Source organism: Nomascus leucogenys, chromosome 21 (genome assembly GCF_006542625.1).
Source record: "Nomascus leucogenys isolate Asia chromosome 21, Asia_NLE_v1, whole genome shotgun sequence".
Lineage (NCBI taxonomy): Eukaryota > Metazoa > Chordata > Mammalia > Primates > Hylobatidae > Nomascus > Nomascus leucogenys.
In genome coordinates, this window is record NC_044401.1 from 19,844,635 (window position 1) to 19,862,900 (window position 18,266).

General features: G+C 33.6%; 1 protein-coding gene across 10 annotated transcripts in view; it reads left to right on the forward strand.

Moving 5' to 3' along the window:
- The window catches only part of SENP7 (SUMO specific peptidase 7), a 182,446-nt gene that overhangs the window by 122,705 nt on the left and 41,475 nt on the right, over positions 1-18,266 (forward strand). For 9 of the 10 annotated variants that reach the window (XM_003261745.4, XM_004091726.3, XM_003261746.4 and 6 more), the window contains 4 exons: positions 10,380-10,498; positions 14,498-14,679; positions 15,727-16,066; positions 17,490-17,647. In XM_003261745.4, coding sequence (XP_003261793.2) covers positions 10,380-10,498; positions 14,498-14,679; positions 15,727-16,066; positions 17,490-17,647 — 799 coding nt within the window. Of the gene's footprint in view, positions 1-10,379; positions 10,651-14,497; positions 14,680-15,726; positions 16,067-17,489; positions 17,648-18,266 lie in introns of those variants that run through there. The other variant, XM_012501066.2, reaches the window with a different exon arrangement.

Here is an 18,266-nt window from a genome sequence, read left to right on the forward strand (position 1 = left end):
TATCCTTGGGAAGACCTCTTTAACCGCAAATATGGAGATAAGTCAGCCAGCTACTGTTCTCATTTGTACTGCTTTAGATGAGCTATCAGTTCCTGAACAAGTCTGTAGATTACTTTCCTAATTGAAGTTCTGATTCTTTTTTTGCCCTTCCGTTGTAAATATTTATTAAGAACTCCCTTTTAGGTCAGACTGAGCAGAATTTTTTAGTATTTTTAAATTTTACTTCCCATTGGGATTTTTAGAAATATTTTAAAACTGCTAATGTAAAGAAGTCTAATTTAATTTCCTAATAATATGTACCGAATTGTATTAGAAAATAGGCTTGGGTGTGGTGACTCATACCTGTAATCTCAGTGCTTTGGGAGGCCAAGATAGGAGGATGGCTTGAGGTCAGGAGTTCAAGATCAGCCTGGGAAGCATAGCAAGACCCTGTCTCTACAAAAAAACTTTTAAAAAAAGAATTAGGCACAGTACTGTGTGCCTGTAGTCCTATCTACTAAGGAAGCTGAAGCTGGAAGGTCGCTTGAGCCCAGGAGTTAGAGGTTACAATGAGCGATGATCAAGCCACTGCACTCCAGCGCATGGGTGACAGAGTGAGACCCTGTACCTAAAAATAAAAAAAAAAGAAGAAAAATATTTCATAAAATTATGTTTTACAAAAGTAATAAAGGTTTTATTGTAGCTAGCCACTCAGCAGAGATTGGTAATTAGCCTTGAGTGAAAGGGATCAAATTGCTATTTTAAGTTGCAAGACTGTAATATAGACTTCCAACAGAGGGAGCCCAAAGCTTTTAAATGGAAGTGGAGGAGGTTTCATTTTTATTAATGTATTCCAGCTCTGTCATAGTTTCCTATATTCATGTCAGTTGATTTTCTTTTTAAGCTTTCCTTTGGTAATTTGGTAATGACAATAATCCACATAACCACTAAAGAAGATACTCTATTTTGAGATAATTTTCCCCTGTTAACTTAAAATTTCTCTTCTATATGTTTTATGTCATAAATTTTGTTCTGACTAGCAATTTGAAAAACACTGATACAAATAGTACATATATCCTAAGTTCAACTCCATTATGCTAGAAACATTAGTCAGTTTTGAATAAAATTACTAATAATGATACTCATTTGCACTGTTAACTCTTGAACATTTGCATTATATGGTTATCACTCTTTTCAAAATAATATTTCATTATTATCTATATGTAATTTATGTAAACATTTAAACTTTTTCCTAATTTGAACAATAATGCATATTTATATTAAAAAATATATAGAAAAGTATGAAATTGATATTACCTATAATCCATTCCTCAATAATAAGCATTGATAATATTTTGATATGCTTTTGTCTAAATATTTTTCTGGATTAAATGATTAGAATCATGAAAAATGGTGTTATTTTTATTCATTTCACACTATCCTATTTTGATATTAATCTTTAGGCCTATGATATAGATAGGAGAGCAATTAATATTTCTATTTTATAAATGTGGAAACTTTTTGAGGTTCAAAGAGATTAAGTAGCAGAGGTAGAACTATAACACAGGTCTAATACATATCAGATGCATTTAAGTTAAAAAACATAATGTTAAAGTAAACACCCAAATGTTCACCTTCTATTAAAAAATAGACTATTACCAGTATCACTGAAGCCTTCTGTGTTCCCCACTTTGCCCATTCTGTCCCATTCCCATGCATTCGCCTTAGAATTAACCACTTTTCTGAATTTTAAGTTTTATATAATTGTGAACTTTGGAAAAATCATTCAGGTTACTGAACAATATGTATTCTTACATAGCATGCATTTTTTTGTGAGATTCATTCATGTTGATGCATAGAGCTAGAGATCATCCAGTTTTACTTATGTATTTATTGTGTTAATATTAAAAATAGATTTACCTACTTTTTATTGATGGAGTTTGGATTGTATCCAATTTCTTTTCTGTCATAAACAGTGCTCCTTAGGACATTTTCATTTTATATGTGTTGCCAGTAAATAGTATGTATCTGGATACTTCTCTTTTTACATTCAATCTCATTTATTTTTAACTGTAAGGCATAGTCTGTTTATATTTTATACTACCATTTTTCTTTATGCTTTTTGTTTGGTCTGCTTGATCTTTTTTCTTTTCTTGCATTTTTTTTTTAGAGATGGGTCTTGCTATGTTGCCCAGGCTGGAGTGCAGTGGCTATTTACAGGCATGATTATAGTGCACTACAGCCTTGAACTCCTGGCCTCAAGTCAGCCTTCGAAGTAGCACACTATAGGTGTGCACCACTGTGCCCAGCCCATTCTTGTATTTTAAAAATTAGTTATTTTGTGTGTGTGTGTGTGTGTGTGGGGAGGGGGTTTGCTTTATGTTTTAGAAGATTTACACTCTTTTTAAATAGTTTTCTATAAATTGTAATATACTTGATTGACCTATCAAAGTCCAAAGTTAATTAGTATCTGTGTTCTCATTTTGAATAATAGAGACTTTAATCTATTTTAAGTACATTCACATTATTGTACAACCATTACCACCATTCATTTTCAGAACTTTTTTCATTTTTACCAAACTGAAACTCTGTATCTGTGAAACAGGAACTCCTCATTCCTCTCTCCCCCTAAGCCCTGACAGCCACCATTCTGCTTTCTGTTTCTATGATTTCATGACCCTAAGTACCTTAAATAAGTGGAATCACAGTATTTGTCCTTTGCTAACTGACTTATCTCGCTTAGCATAGTGTCTTAAAAGTTCATCTATGTTGCAGCATGTGTCAGAATGTTCTTCCTTTTTAAGGCTGACTATATTCCATTTTATGTATCAACTAAATTTTGTTCTATTCATCTGTTGATAGATAGTGGAGTTGCTTCTACCTTTTGGCTATTGTGTATAATGCCATTATGAACATGGGTGTTCAGTGTGTGTTTGTGTCTCTCCTTTAAGTTCTTTTGGGTATATATCCAGAAGTGGAAGTGCTGGATCATATGGCAATCTATTTTTAACTTTTTGAGGAAACATCATGCTATTATTCATAGTGGCTGCACCATGTTACATTGCCACCAGCAGTGCACAAGGGTTCCAGTTACTCCATATCTCGCCAATACTTGCTTTTGGTCTTTTGATAATAACCATCCTAATGCATGTGAGGTGGTATGTCATTGTGGTTTTGATTTTCATTTTCCTAATGAATAGTGATATTGAACATCCTTTCATGTTGTTGGCCATTTATATGTCTTCTTTAGAGAAATGTTTATTCAAGTACTTTGCCTGCTTTTGAATTGGATTTTTTTGTAAGTTGTAGGATTTCTTTATATATTCTGGATATTGATCCCTTAATAGATATGGGATTTGCAAATATTTCATCTCATTCTGTGGGTTGCCTTTTTACTCTGATGAAGTCTACTTAATCTGTTTCTTTAGTTGACTGTGCTTTTGTTGTCATATCCAGAAATAGTTAACAAATCTAATGTGAAGATTTTCCCCTATGTTTTCTTCCAAGAATTTTCAAAATAGCTTTATGCCTTATGCTTAGGTCTCTGATCCATTTTGTATTAATTATTGTATATGGTGTTAGGTAAGGGTACAGATTCATTGTTTTGCATGTGGCTATTCAGTTTTTCCAGAATCATTTGTTGAAAAGGCTGCCCTTTCCTCATTGAATGGTCTTGGTATCCTTGTTGAAAATCATTTGACCATGTATTTGAGGGTTTATTTCTGGGATCTCTATTCTGTTCTGTTGGTGTATGTGTCTGTTTTTATACCAGTAACACACTGTTTTGATTACCATAGCTTTACAGAAAGTTTTGAAATCAAAGAATATTAATCCTGCCACTTTTTACTTTATTTATTTATTTATTTTTCTAGGTTGGTAGGTTTTTTTTCTCTGAACACTTAAAAGATTTCACTCCACAGTGTTCGTACTTGCATGGTTTCTGAGAAATGAGATACAATTCTTGTCTTTGTTTTTCTATAGTTAAGGGCTTATTTTTTTCTGGATTTTATGAACTGTTTTTAAATCTTTGATTTTTTTGCAGTTGAATATGATATGCCTAGGTGTTATTTTTTGGGCATTTATTCTCTTTGGTGTTCTCTGAACTTGCCAGTCTGTGATTTGGTGTCTGACATTAATTTGGGGAAATTCTCATGCATTATTGCTTTGCATTTTTCCTCTGTTTCTTTACCTCTTTCTTCTTCTTATGATATTCCTATTATGCCTGTGTTACACCTATTGTAGTTGTCCCACATTTCTTCAATATTTGGTTACGTTTTTTTTTAGTCTTTTTTTCTCTTTGCTTTCCTGTGTTGGAATTTTCTATTTCTATATACTCAAGTTCAGAGATTCTTTCCTTTTCCATATCCTGTCTACTGGTGAGCCCATCCAAGGCATTGTTCATTTCTGTTACAGTGTTTTGATCTTTAGTATTTTTTTTCATTCTTTCTTACACTTTCTCTCTGCCAACATTGCCCATAAGTGCTTATATGCTGTATACTTTATCTGTTGATCATATTTGTTTTAAATTCCTAGTCTGATAATTCAACATCTCTGACATGTCTGGTTCTGGTTCTGATACTTGTTGTCAAACTGTGTTTTTTTTTCTTTTAGTGTGGCTTTTAATTTTCTTTTTGTTTTTTGCTTTTTTTGGATAGTTGGACATGATGTACTAGATAAAAGCAACTACTGTAAATAGACCTTTAGGAATGTGGTGGTAAGATGTGAGAGGAAGAAAAGCATTCTGCAGTCCTGTTAGGTTTCAGTCTTTTAACCCATTTATGCTTAGTGTTCCATTACTGGAACGCTACGCATGTGGAAGTTATTTATATCCTACTGCTAAAGGTTATCACCAAGCTCTGATTGCAAAAATTCAAAAAATTGCAACCTCAGGCATAAATGGGTTAATGAGCCTTTGTCCTTGGCCTGTTAACTTTACAAGTGCTTCTCATTCTCTTCTGAACACTTTGGTGCAACAGCATACCTGGAATATAATGAAGTTAGGTATTTCCCTTCTCCCACATGGAAAGCTAGATGGTCTTGGAATTGTATATTTTCCTTGCTTTCCCTCACACAGAATGCTAGACAGAGCTAGAGTTGGGTATTTTTTATTTCCCCTGGTGGACTAGGCTCTGAAAAATAACTCATAGTTTAGGCTCTGTTGAAATAGTTTTTCTTGAGGGCAGGCCTTGTTAAGAACAGAATGCTCTGGCATATTTGAAAATGTTTACCTTCGTCTGCTGAATCATGAGGGGATTTTTCTGATATTCACTGTGAGAACCTGGTTGAACTCCTGGAGATAAAACTCACAAAAGTGTGCGACCCCCTTTATGACTAAGTCCTCTGGGATTTTTAACTCTTAGACTTATGTACACTGAACCCTCAGCAATTTATCAATTGCAGTTTAGGTCTTCATACTCCAGTAGTAGTTACTGGGACTGTTTCTGCTTGTGGGTTTTTGCTTTAGTAAGTTGTGATTCTCTGTATTCACCTGGCTGTCTTTCTCCCATTTTGGGGGCAGCCATTCATCCTGTGACTTCACTTTTCTGTCATGTCCAGGAAGACGTGTTGTTGATTTTTCACTTTTACCCGTTAGGATAGATAACTTCCAAGCTCCTTTCATGTTGGACTGGGAACTGGAACTCCTGTGTATTGCACTTCGTTTGATGCAGTTTTGGGTTTAATTTCTCTTTTATTTTGATGTTCTTAGTTTATCATTTATTAAAAGTTTACCGTGTGTGGTTGAATCCGATCATATTTTTCTCTATAATTTCTTTACTTCCATTCTCAAGAAATTCTTCTTCCACAAGGCTAATAAATATAGTGTTTTTCTTCTGATGGTTGTTTAAAAAAAATCTTACAACTTTTAATCATTAGCATATGATAGTTCATTTTACCTTAGAGTATTGGATGTAGTTCTGAATTCTTTTTTTCTCTGTTGTTACCCAGTTAGTCCACTACAACTGAATTTGAAAGCTTTGTTTCCCAGCTTTGTTTCAAATTCTTCTGTTTTTTTCTTTTGCCAGCCATTTCTTATATACTAGTCTGTAGTACTATACTTTACTTGTTGATGTTACTCTGTATTATGTTTTATTATGAAATTAGTAGAACCAGTTCTCCTATTCTCCTCATTTATTGTACATTTTATACCTTTTTTGTATTTTAAAGATTGTAATAGAATATCAGTAACCTAAAAATTGCCATTTTAACCATTTTTAAGTGTACAGTTAACTGCCATTAAGTACAGTCACGTATTTGTCCAGCCATCACTACCATTCTTTTCCAGGACTTTTTCCATCTTCCTAAACTGAAACTCCATATCTATTAAACTCTAACTCCCCATTTTTCCCTTCTTCCAGTCCCTGGCAATCACCATTCTACTTTCTGCCTGTATGAATTTGACTATTCTAAATATGTCATCATATGAATGGAATATCAGTATTTGTCTTTTAGTTAGTGGTTTATTTTTTCTTAGCATAATGTCCTCAAAGTTCCTCCATATTGCTGTGCAACCATTATCACAACTTTTTCAACTCAAGCAGAAACTGTTTTACCATTAAATAATAATTCCCCATTCTCCCCTCTCCTAATCCCCTAGTAGCCTCTAATCTACTTTCTGTCTCTGTGAATTTGTCTATTTTAGTTACCTCTTTAAGTGGAATCACACAATATTTGTCCTTTTGTGTTTGGCTGAGTTTACTTAGCGTAATGTGTTCAAAGTTCATTCATGTAGCACATATCACAAGTTCATTCCTTTTTATGGCCCAATAATATTTTATTGTATGAATATACCACATTTTGTTTTTCTTTTCATCTGTTGATGGATCCTAAGGTTGTTTTCACCTTTTGGCTATTGTGAATAGTGTGCTACAGTGAACAGTGGAGTACAAGAATCTGTTCATGTCCCTGCTTTCAATTCCTTTGGGTATATACCTAGGAGTGGGATTTCTTGATAACTTTGTGATTATGTGTTTAGCTTCTTTTTTTTTGTTTTTTTTTTTTGAGATGGAATTTCGCTCTTGTTGCCCAGGCTGGAGTGCAATGGCATGATCTTGGCTCACCGCAATCTCTGCCTCCCAGGTTCGAGTGATTCTCATGCCTCAGCCTCTGAGTAGCTGGGATTATAGGCGTGCGCCACCACGCCCGGCTAATTTTTTTATTAGTAGTAGAGACGGGGTTTCTCCGTGTTGGAAAGGCTGGTCTCGAACTCTCGACCTCAGGTGATCTGCCCGCCTCAGCCTCCCAAAGTGTTGGGATTACAGGCGTGAGCCACTGCGCTCGGCCTGTGTTTAGCTTCTTATATGGTAGTTCTCTATTTAGCTTTTTGAGGAACCACCAAACCGTTCCACAGTGGCTGCACTGTTGAACATTCCCACCAACAATGTACAGAGGTTCCAATTTTTCTACATTTTTGCCAATGTTTGTTAATATTTTTTTAATGAAAAAAAATTTTTTTTTAAATTACTCTATCCTAATCTGTGTGAAATGGTATGTTGTTGTTTGGGCTTGCATTTCCTTAGTGATTAGTGATGTTGAACATCTTTTCATGCTAATTGGCCATTTGTATGTCTTTGGAGAAACATCTCTTCAAATACTTTGCCCATTTTTTGATTGTTATTTATTTTGTTGTTGACCTGTAGGAGGTCTTTATATGTTATCAGTATTAATCATTTAATATATATGTGGTTTGCAGATATTTTCTCCCATTCTGTGGGTTGTCTTTTCACTAGTGTCCTTTGATAAACAAAAATTTTTGATTTTTTTTTTTTTTTTGAGACAGAGCCTAATTCTATTGCCCAGGCTGGAGTGCAGTGGCACAATTGTAGCTGCCACTTTGAACTCCTGGGATCAAGTGATTCTCCCCTCAGCTTCCTGAGTAGCTAAGACTACAGGGGCATACCATCATTACTAGCTAATTATTAAATTTTTCGTGTGTGTGTGTGTGGGCGGGGTTTCATTATGTTCCCCAGGCTGTTCTTGAACTCCTGGCCTCAAGCAATCCTCAGTCCTCAGCCTCTCAAGTAGCTGAGATTACAGGCGTCAACTACCATGCCCAGCCATAAGTTTTAATTTTAATGAACTCCAATTTATCTTTGTTGTTGACTGTGTTTTTGTTGTTATATCAAAGAAATCACTGCCAAATCTAATGTCATAAAGATTTCCCCTATGCATTCTTCTAAGAATTCTATAGTTTTCTGCCTTATATTTAGGTGTTTGATCCACTTTGAGTTAATTTTTGTAGATGGTGTTAGATAACTGTCCAAATTCTTCCTTTTGCATATGACTATCCTATGTTCACAGCACCCTTTATTGGCAAGACTGCCCCTTCTCTATTGAATGGTTTCAGCATCCTTGTCAAAAATCTTTTGAGCATATATTTGAAAGTTTGTTTCTGGGTTCTGTTTTCTATTTCTATGGTCGATATGTCTCTTTATTCTAGTACCACACTTAATACATTTTTATAATTTAAAAATATATTTGCTTGGCTATTTAAAAAAATTCTTAGAATTTTGTTGCATTGGAAAATATTTATTTTGAGCTTTTATTACATTTATTAACTTGAATAATGTAAATATTTATATTTATTGTTCAGGAACTTGGGTGTTTCCAGTCCATTCATTTTCTTTTCTTATAAGAGGATGGAAGCTAACAGTGTTTGAACATTGCTGTCCTTATCTTTAAACACGACTTTCCACCATGTACAGTTTAGAACCAGATTGTCATATTCTGCAAAAAAACTGTTATTTGGATTGAGATTATATTACAGATGTGTTTGGCTTCACTGTGTGTGCATTTGAATCATATGACCTTACCTTTTGAAAATACTTACTCATTTTTATTTTTGGTTTCATGCCAACTACTTAATGCTTAGCATTTGGTCAGGAAAATCCTCTATTATAAAGTCTTTTTTCTACAACCATATAACTTTTAATGTGCTTTACGTGTGAAATCTTATTTTGTTTTTCAGTGTTCATTGTGCTAGAAAAACAAGGACTATTACGCTGTTTGCTTCTTATATCAGGGGAAACATAAGTACCTAAGCATCTTTTTAGATCATCTTTTAGGTCACATTCTATTTTTGTTTATAGTGCCTGTAGTGATAATTCTTTCAGGGAGAACAAATTTTTTTTGACTTCTCTTTTGGTTTTCATTTTCAGTAAACAAAACTCTATGGTATAAATTTGCTTAGATGCCCTTATTCTTCAAGAATGATTCTTGAGGGTTGAGGAGTGGAATGATTTGACTCAGTCAGAACCTCTTTGCAAGTGAAATTGGCTCACCCTTACGATTTTGATTATTTTGGCCTTTTAATATCCAATCTGAAAATAAAGAAAATTTTACCAAAGTAAATATGAAAATGAGCAATGTAATAGCAGCAATAACCCTTTCTTTAACTATGACACTACACTGGTGATGTTTGGATACTGTAGCTTTTTTTAATTTAAAGTTATTTTTAGCCTTCCAAATAATTCTCTCAAAACAAGGAAGCATTATGTGTTATTAGTCTTTATAGTCCTTGTTTCTGACTTATACTAGTTGCCTTAGTTGTAAATAATTTATGTATTTTAAAATTATGAAATGCTTCAAATATGCACATAAGTATAGAGAATAATATGCCAATATATATCACTCAGATTTAACCAATATAATTCCTATTTTTTTCAGATTTAAATTTGTTTTTAAAGAAGTATTATAGAAAGTTGAAAACTTATTTATTTTATATTCCCTGATTCTAATACTCTCCCTCTTTAGAGTTATCTGCTATCCAAATAGGCTTGAATCCTTCCAGTCTAAGTTTTTATATTTTGTTTCATATGTATGCACTTATACATTCTAATATGTTTTATATTTCTAAATTTTTATTAGTAATAATGTTGTGACTATCATTCCAAAATTTCTTATTTTACCAGTACCTTAGACTTTAAATTATTTTCTCTGTAGGTAAAATTTATTACCACATACTATTGAAAATTTGTTACCATACTTTTGGATATATGAACCATGCTTGAAATATATTAACATTCAGCTTTGGCTTATAATTGTTTGACTATACATAGGTTTGATTATTGAGGTACTTGTGTCCTTGGAATTTTACTTTTTAAGCCTAACTTATTTAATACTTGTATAGTATTACTCTTTTGCTCATTTTGCATGTACACAATCCTCCAATGTTGATATCTCATTTTGTTTCCCCAAAAACACACATGGGGAATTTAAAGGTAGAAAAGGGAGGATAACTTATTTCTTAAATCTGAGTTCAATATTTTTTTACTACCCAGATCTTATAGTCTGCCATGTGGGACTGTATTTGTAATCTGTTGGATTTTTAAATACATGCTAGTTGGCTTCTAAATTCATTTAGGCTTTATTAGAATTGAGTATAATACAATTGTCTTTTTCAGGGGCTCACAACGAAGTAAGATAGTAGATGACAATTCTACAAAGCAGGCTGTGCACAATAAAGAAAAACGAAGAAAGGATGATGACATTTCTCTTTTAATGTCTGATACTCAGCCTAAAGGTTTGTGAACCTTAGAAAACTGTTGGAATTTGAATTTTTTCTTATTGTATTAACAATTTTTGTTATAAATAAATTATTTTATTTTACTTTGAAAGGATGTGTGAAAGTAAAGGGAGATTATTTGGCAACACAAAGAAAATTGCTAAACCTACTCTTTATGTAGTGTAGTACTCATTTCTGGATTTATTTATTAATCCCAAAAGTTAAATTTTAATATATTTTTTTCTTCTTTGGGGAGACTTGGATATAGCTATGAAGTTATGTTAATTTAGCTGTTTCTAAGTGTTGTTTCCATGGATATTAATGTTACTGCTAACTGGGTTTTTATTATTAACTTATCACTCTCTATTTGCCTACTATGAAATACATTCTGTATTCATTAGAATTTCTCTCAACTTCAGGAGGATGCCAAACAAGCCACTATTAGCAAATTTGAAGGTAAATACTTCCTAGACTTGTGAAAATTTTTTGTAGGCCTCCTTGCATATGGGATTTATGATTTGACTTCTTTTTCTTTTTTGTCTCTGTTTCAAGAATTAAAAATATTTTACTGATACTTGAAGAAAAACAATTTTACTACATTATTTATTTGTGAAACTAACACCTTTAGGGATCTGTTGGATTACTGATAGCTTCAAATGTTTGTTGAAGTCTTTTGCTTGCTTGCTTGCTTTCTTGCTTTTCTCTTTTTCTTTTTCTTTTTAAGACAGGGCCTCACTCTGTTACCCAGGCTGGAGTACAGTGGCATGATCACACATGATCACAGCCCACTTCAGCCTCTACCTCCTGGGCTCAAGTGATCCTCCCACATTAGCCTCCCGAGTAGTTGAGACTATAGTCATGCACCACCACGTGTGGCTAATTTTTTGTATTTTGCAGAGACAAGGTCTTGCCATGTTGCCCAGGCTGGTCTCAAACTCCTGGGCTCCAGTGATCTGCCTGCCTCGGCCTCCCAAAATGCTGGGATTATAGGCATGAGCCACAGCGCTTGGCCACTATTTTATTTTTGAGTGATTTCGTAAGTTATTCACAATACAAAAAAATCTTTTGACGACACTGTGCAAAAATTCATTACACTTCATTTGGAGCACAGCTATTTAAAGATTCTTTTTAGTAGCCTTTTTAATAGAAAAAAATTTAAAATGAAACTAGAGTAATAACTTTTATTTGTACAAGAAACCAGCTGAAACTCTTATAAAGGCAGTCTTTGGAGAATGTGCTGTGACTTTGTACAGACAAACTTCCAATTAGTCACTGTCAGTGTATAATGAAAAACATTTATTTTCTTATAAACTGTACTTTTCTTAGAAGTAATTACAATCATCTCTCTGTATTTTTGTGTTCTGCATCTGCAGATTCAACCTACCAAAGATGGGAAATATTTGAAAAAAACTTCAATAAAAATAATACAATCATAAAAAATATGTATAACAACTACATAACATTTATGTTGTATTGGGTATTATAAGTAATCTAGAGATTATTTAAACTATACAGGAGAATATATATAGGTTATATGCAAATACTATACCTTTAGGGGCTTATGGATCCATGGATTTTGGCATCCTGGGTCCCTGGGACCAATCCCCTGAGATACTGAGGGATGACTGTATTGATTACCAAGTAAAAATGTAAGTATTTGTACAAGTGGGCTCAGTTCAGATACTATCAAGACAAAGATTCCTACTCTACCCAGGAAAGCCGTAGAATGTGAGGAATAACAGTCCTCACATTGACTTGAATAAAATACTTTCAGATTTGTACCCAGGAGTATTACCTCAAGATCACAGTGGCATTTTAGACATGCATCAGGGAAGAGTACATGACAAAAGAAACATTTTTTAGTTTTTCAGTATCCCTGAAGGTACCACTACTGGTAGGGAAAGTGTTTCTAATACAATTAGCTATTGGATCTTTATTAAAGCAGTGTTTATTCTCCCACATCTGATACCAGTATTTTTAAAAAACCTGTAAATTAATGGAAATTCCGCATGAAACCTTAGGTGTACCATTTTTTTTCCATAGCACATTCAGTTTGCCTTGTGGAATTTGATTTCACCAACATAATACCTTGGAAATACTTACTATTCTTTTGTTTACAGGATTTTGTCATCTCTTTAGTTTTATATGCTAGTAATATTTGCAGGTTAAATTATATATTATGCAGGTGAATTCCTATTTTTACAATATTTCATTCTATATAATAAAGTTATTCCTTTTTTCATGAGGCAGGCTTGACTGATGTGCAAATAATAAATTGTTTAAAAGAAAACTCCTGTATAATCAAGTTTTTCTCAAGCCCCTTTCCTTTCATGAGTCATTTTACTGTAGTATAGTATTTATGTTTAGAAATTATAGTTTGATACATTGTGTGTGGAAATTGTGTTAGACCACTTTTATAGTTTACAATATTACATATAAAATTTAATGTGCTATCCTAAATATTGTGTTGATGATTTGGGGGGAGTTTTATTTTCCTTAGGGAATAAGGTATTTTCTCTGGAAATTGAAAGGCGATTGACTATCTTGGAATTTTTACCCTCAATCCTGTTCCAGTGCCTTCCTTTAAGTAATGTCAAAGACAAATTATCATGAATATTAGTTATTAGGAATTGTTGAAGCTACAGTAAAAGCAAGAATAGTTTGAAGAGAAGATGTGTGGTGTTGAAGAACGTTCCATGAACAGAAAAGTCAGGCCAGTCAGATGAATTGAAAATTGTGAATTAAAGGCAACTGCCTTGTGACTTGCTGTGTATAAACTTTGAGTTGGTACTTGTATGACATAGATTCAGAAAGCAAAATAATTCAGGATAACTTTTAGTCAGTTAGGTGGAAACTTTTGGAAGGTATTTTTGTACAGTACATATATTTGATGACAGAAATATTAAATATTTTTAGTAATGATTGGCATGAGTTTCAAAATGATGTCTTGTTGACTTAAAAAAGGAAGTACTTCTCTAGAATGATGAATTTATTGGAGACTTAAAATGACGGGGTCTTGATTATTGAAAAGAAGAAATAAACGGGCAAGTAAATTGGTAACCTTGTGAATGATCACATATTATAGCCAACTACAGAGCAAAGGTATTTTGGCTCCTTTTAAAGAGCAGTGATCAACACTCTTTCAAATTATAGTCCCTTTCCACTAAAAATATGTATTTATGTAAATTACATTTTAAAAGACTAGTTTATAAAGTCACATTGAATTATCAAACTTAAAGACATGAATTTTCTAGATTTTAATAAGACCCCCCTTTATTATTATTATTATACTTTAAGTTCTAGGGTACATGTGCACAACGTGCAGGTTTGTTACATATGTGTACATGTGCCATGTTGGTGTGCTGCACCCATTAACTCATCCTTTACATTAGGTATATCTCCTAATGCTATCCCTCACCCCTCCCCCCACCCCCACCCCCACCCCTCCACCCCATGACAGGCCCCCAGTGTGTAATGTTCCCCGTCCTGTGTCCAACTGTTCTCATTGTTCAATTCCCACCCAAGAGTGAGAACATGCGGTGTTTGGTTTTTTGTCCTTGCGATAGTTTGCTGAGAATGATGGTTTCCAGCTTCATCCAGGTCCCTACAAAGGACATGAACTCATTCTTTTTTATGACTGCATAGTATTCCATGGTGTATACGTGCCACATTTTCTTAATCCCCTTTTTTTTGATAGTACAGCCAAATGCATTTATAGCAAATGGAAAAACAGTTTGGTGGCTTTGCTTTGGCTACTATGAAAAAGGATATTTTTTCTTTATGTGTTTTTCTCACCTCACAACTATTGTGTAATGAACATTTACTTTGTATATACCAATTAAAATAGGGCATGCCTTTACCTTCATCCAGTGTCAGTATGAGAATTTAACAGTACATTTCTGTTTCAATGAGCTTTGGAAGTAGTATAGCAATTTTGACAATGTTACTTTGAGCTCTTCTAAAAGAGGTTCCTTCAATACTTTTTTGTCCATATTTATGCTTCATTTGTTTTTTAAGACCTTAACAGTGGAAGTAGAGGTTGTGATCATCTCGAACAGGAAAGCAGAAACAAGGATGTTAAATATTCTGATTCAAAAGTGGAACTCACTCTGATTTCCAGGAAGACAAAGAGAAGGCTTAGAAATAATTTACCTGATTCTCAATATTGTACTTCTTTGGATAAGTCAACAGAACAGACAGTAAGTAGAGGTATTTAGATATTATAGGAAATAATTTCATGCTATGATAAAAATGAGTTGACTGTGGCCAAATAATGTTCCTCTAGCTTTCAGCTTTTCTTATCAGATTTCTTTAGTTTTTGGTTCACTGTTAGCTTTATTATTAAAAAACAATTTTAAATGTAACTTTTCTTGGTGATACAGAGTTATTGGAACACATTTCAAATACTATGAATGATTAAAAAAGTTAAAATTGCTCCTTTTCTTGTATCACTCTTTCCTTAGTAGGTAGTTGTACATCCTTCAGACTTTTCTTTTTCTTTATTTCAGCCAAATACTATTCATACTGTCTAGTCATTTTTTTTTGCTTGCTCTGTAAAGTTATTATTAGATTTATTTTATCAGTAGCAATTTACTTACCAAATTCTTTAAGCTTCTGTTTATCTACAGTTTAGGGAATTTATTCTAAGTAAAGAATTATCATATTAAATACATACATTTTGTATTTTCAAAGACTTAGTATATAAGTAGCAATAAAACAGTAAGACAGCTTTTCAATTTCTTTGATCCATAAATCATTTCAGGACCTTGTAATGTTTTTGGGTTGTAATTATAAACATGATTTAGATTTATAAAGTAAATGAGATATTGAAGGCAGTGGTTGATTTTCATAATTTTTAATGTTGTTATATTGTTAATTTTTAAATCTCTTTACCAAAGTAGTCACATTGGCATTATTACTTTTGCAAAATAAAAATACGTAAATACATCTTCTCATTCTAAAGTTGACTTAGATCATGGGAGACCGTCTGACAAAGCATTTGTAATGATGGAAATCTCCCAATTTCACCCTTTAAAAAATTATCAGGCAGCAGATTGGACAGACCAAACCCTGTATCTTTAAATTTGGGAGACATTGGCAAGTATAATGTAGTATAATTGTTTAGTTTTCTATCCATGTAGTTATAGAAGTGATATAATGTTTTTCCTTTTTTTTTAGGAATTTAAAAATGGTTTAAGCAAGCCAAATTTGAAAAATGCTATTTTTTTCTATGTGTTTACGTTTAGAAAAAACAAGAAGATGACTCAACAATATCCACTGAGTTAGAAAAGTCAAGTGAAAACTATCATCAGGATCCAAAACTGCCTGAAGAAATTACAACTAAACCTACAAAAAGTGATTTTACTAAACTATCCTCACTTAACAGTCAGGAGTTGACTTTGAGTAATGCCACCAAAAGTGCCTCTGCCAGTTCAGCCACTGAAACTGTTGAGAACTCTAAATCCATTGATACTGTGGGGATTTCTTCCCTGGTTGAGAAAGATGAGAACGAGTTGAATACGGTAGAAAAGCCTATTCTAAGAGGACATAATGAAGGGAACCAATCACTGATCTCAGCTGAACCAAGTAAGTGACAGGAGGATTATAAAGATAACTTAATTTCCTCTGCTTTACTTAGTTGTTTTTTTCTTCTTCTTGAACAAATTTGGCTAAGGCCATAAGCTGTTTATGACATCACTGTGGAATATATTAACTTTAGGAAAAAAAGGCTTGGGATGTGGGGTCTCCTTCATGAGTTTTAAAATATCGATTTAGGTAAACTAATGGAGGACTTGAAAACAGAAGTAATTTTTTCTTAGATTAGTACACTGTAATCTCAATAGTTTTAAAATAGATTATTTAAGGACCATCATTACTGTCATTTGGTTGATGAAGTATGCAGAGTTTAAGTGCTACCTAAGTATTATTATTAATTTTGATTTAATCAGCTTCTGAGTAGTTGATGCCGTCACATGGTACTAAGAAATTCCAAAGGTGTTAAAGGATCTCCAGTGAATAGTCTCCCACATCTTCCCCTAGTTATTAATTTCCCATTCCTTGAAGCAATTCATGTAACAGGACTTAAAGTACAATTTAGAGTGATGGCACAATACACTGTTAGAACTAGAATTTGTTCCTAAGGCCTCCTCATGGCTTTATCCATTTTTAAACATCTTTATTCTTTAGGAGGTAAGGGTGCAGGTAACTGCTGAATAATTGCACTGATATGGAGTCATTGTCTGTAACTACTATAAATCAGATAACAAATGATAGGCCTGTTTCTAAATTGAATAAATTTAGATGATTAAGTTTAACAGGATTATTAAAAATAAATTGCATTAATTAGAAAGTTCTTTTTTTTTTTTTTTTTTTTTTTGAGACAGAGTCTTGCTCTGTCGGCCAGGCTAGAGTGTAGTGGTGCGATCTTGGCTAACTGCAACCTCCCTCTCCTGGGCTCAAGTAATTCTTCTTCATCAGCCTTCCGAGTAGCTGGGATTACAGGCATGCACCACCATGCCCGGCTAATTTTTGTATTTTTACTAGAGACAGGGTTTCACCATGTTGGCCTGGCTGATCTTGAACTCCTGACCTCAGGGAATCTACCCACCTCAGCCTCCCAAAGTGCTGGGATTACAGGAGTGAGCCACTACTCCCAGCCAAAAGTTCTTTTTTTGATATGTGATCGTTACACATTTAAAATACATTTTTTGGCTGGTTGCAGTGACCCACACCTATAATCCCAGCACTTTGGGAGGCCAAGGCGGGAGGATCACCTGAGGTCAGGAGTTTGAGACCAGCGTGGCAAACATGGTGAAACCCTGTCTGTACTAAAAGTACAAAAATTAGCTGGGCATGGTGGCGTATGCCTGTAATTCCAGCTACTCGGGAGGCTGAGGCAGGAGAATTGCCTGAGCCCGGGAGGTGGAGGTTGCAGTGAGCCGAGATGGGGAGATTGTGTCTCAAAAAAAAAAAATAATAATAAAAAATGCATTTTTCTTTTCCTTTTTAGTTGTTGTTTCCAGTGATGAAGAAGGACCTGTTGAACATAAAAGTTCAGAAATTCTTAAGTTACAATCTAAGCAAGACCGTGAGACAACTAATGAAAATGAGAGTACTTCTGAATCAGCATTGTCAGAACTACCATTGATTACATGTGAATCTGTACAGGTAATTTATTTCTGTCTTCTCACAGATTAACAATGAAATATACACTATTGGTTAATGACTGTTATTTGTTTTATCAAGCTGAATATTGTAATGAAAATTACAAATTTTCTTAGTTTGAATTTTCAGACAACTTTTATGGTAGTTTGAGTGAAATATGTAGTTGTCTTTATTTTGAAATGAAAAGATTATACCATTTTTCTCTGGTGATTTATATTTTTTCAGTATGCATATTCTATTACTTGAATATTTTTCTTATGGCTTTCATTGGACATTTCACTAACATTTTGTAGAATTAAACACATTTTCTAGTATTTATATGTCTGGTCTTGGAGTATTATGGTTACTTAGAATTACTCCTTTTCCTCACATACTATGAAGGCAGTATGATATAGAGGAAAGAACATGGCTTTGGAGATGTAGGTCAGAAACCTATCAAGTTTGGTAAGTCCTCTGCCTCTTCATTCTTACAGAAAATAATAAATGGAAGTGTGTTAGTTTAATATCAGTCGATTAATTCAGTCCTTTGAAGAGAGTAGGTCTAAAATAAGGTTCAAATCATTTATTTTCAGTTATTCTTTCTTTCTTTCTTTTTTTTTGAGACAGGGTCTTGCCCTGTCAC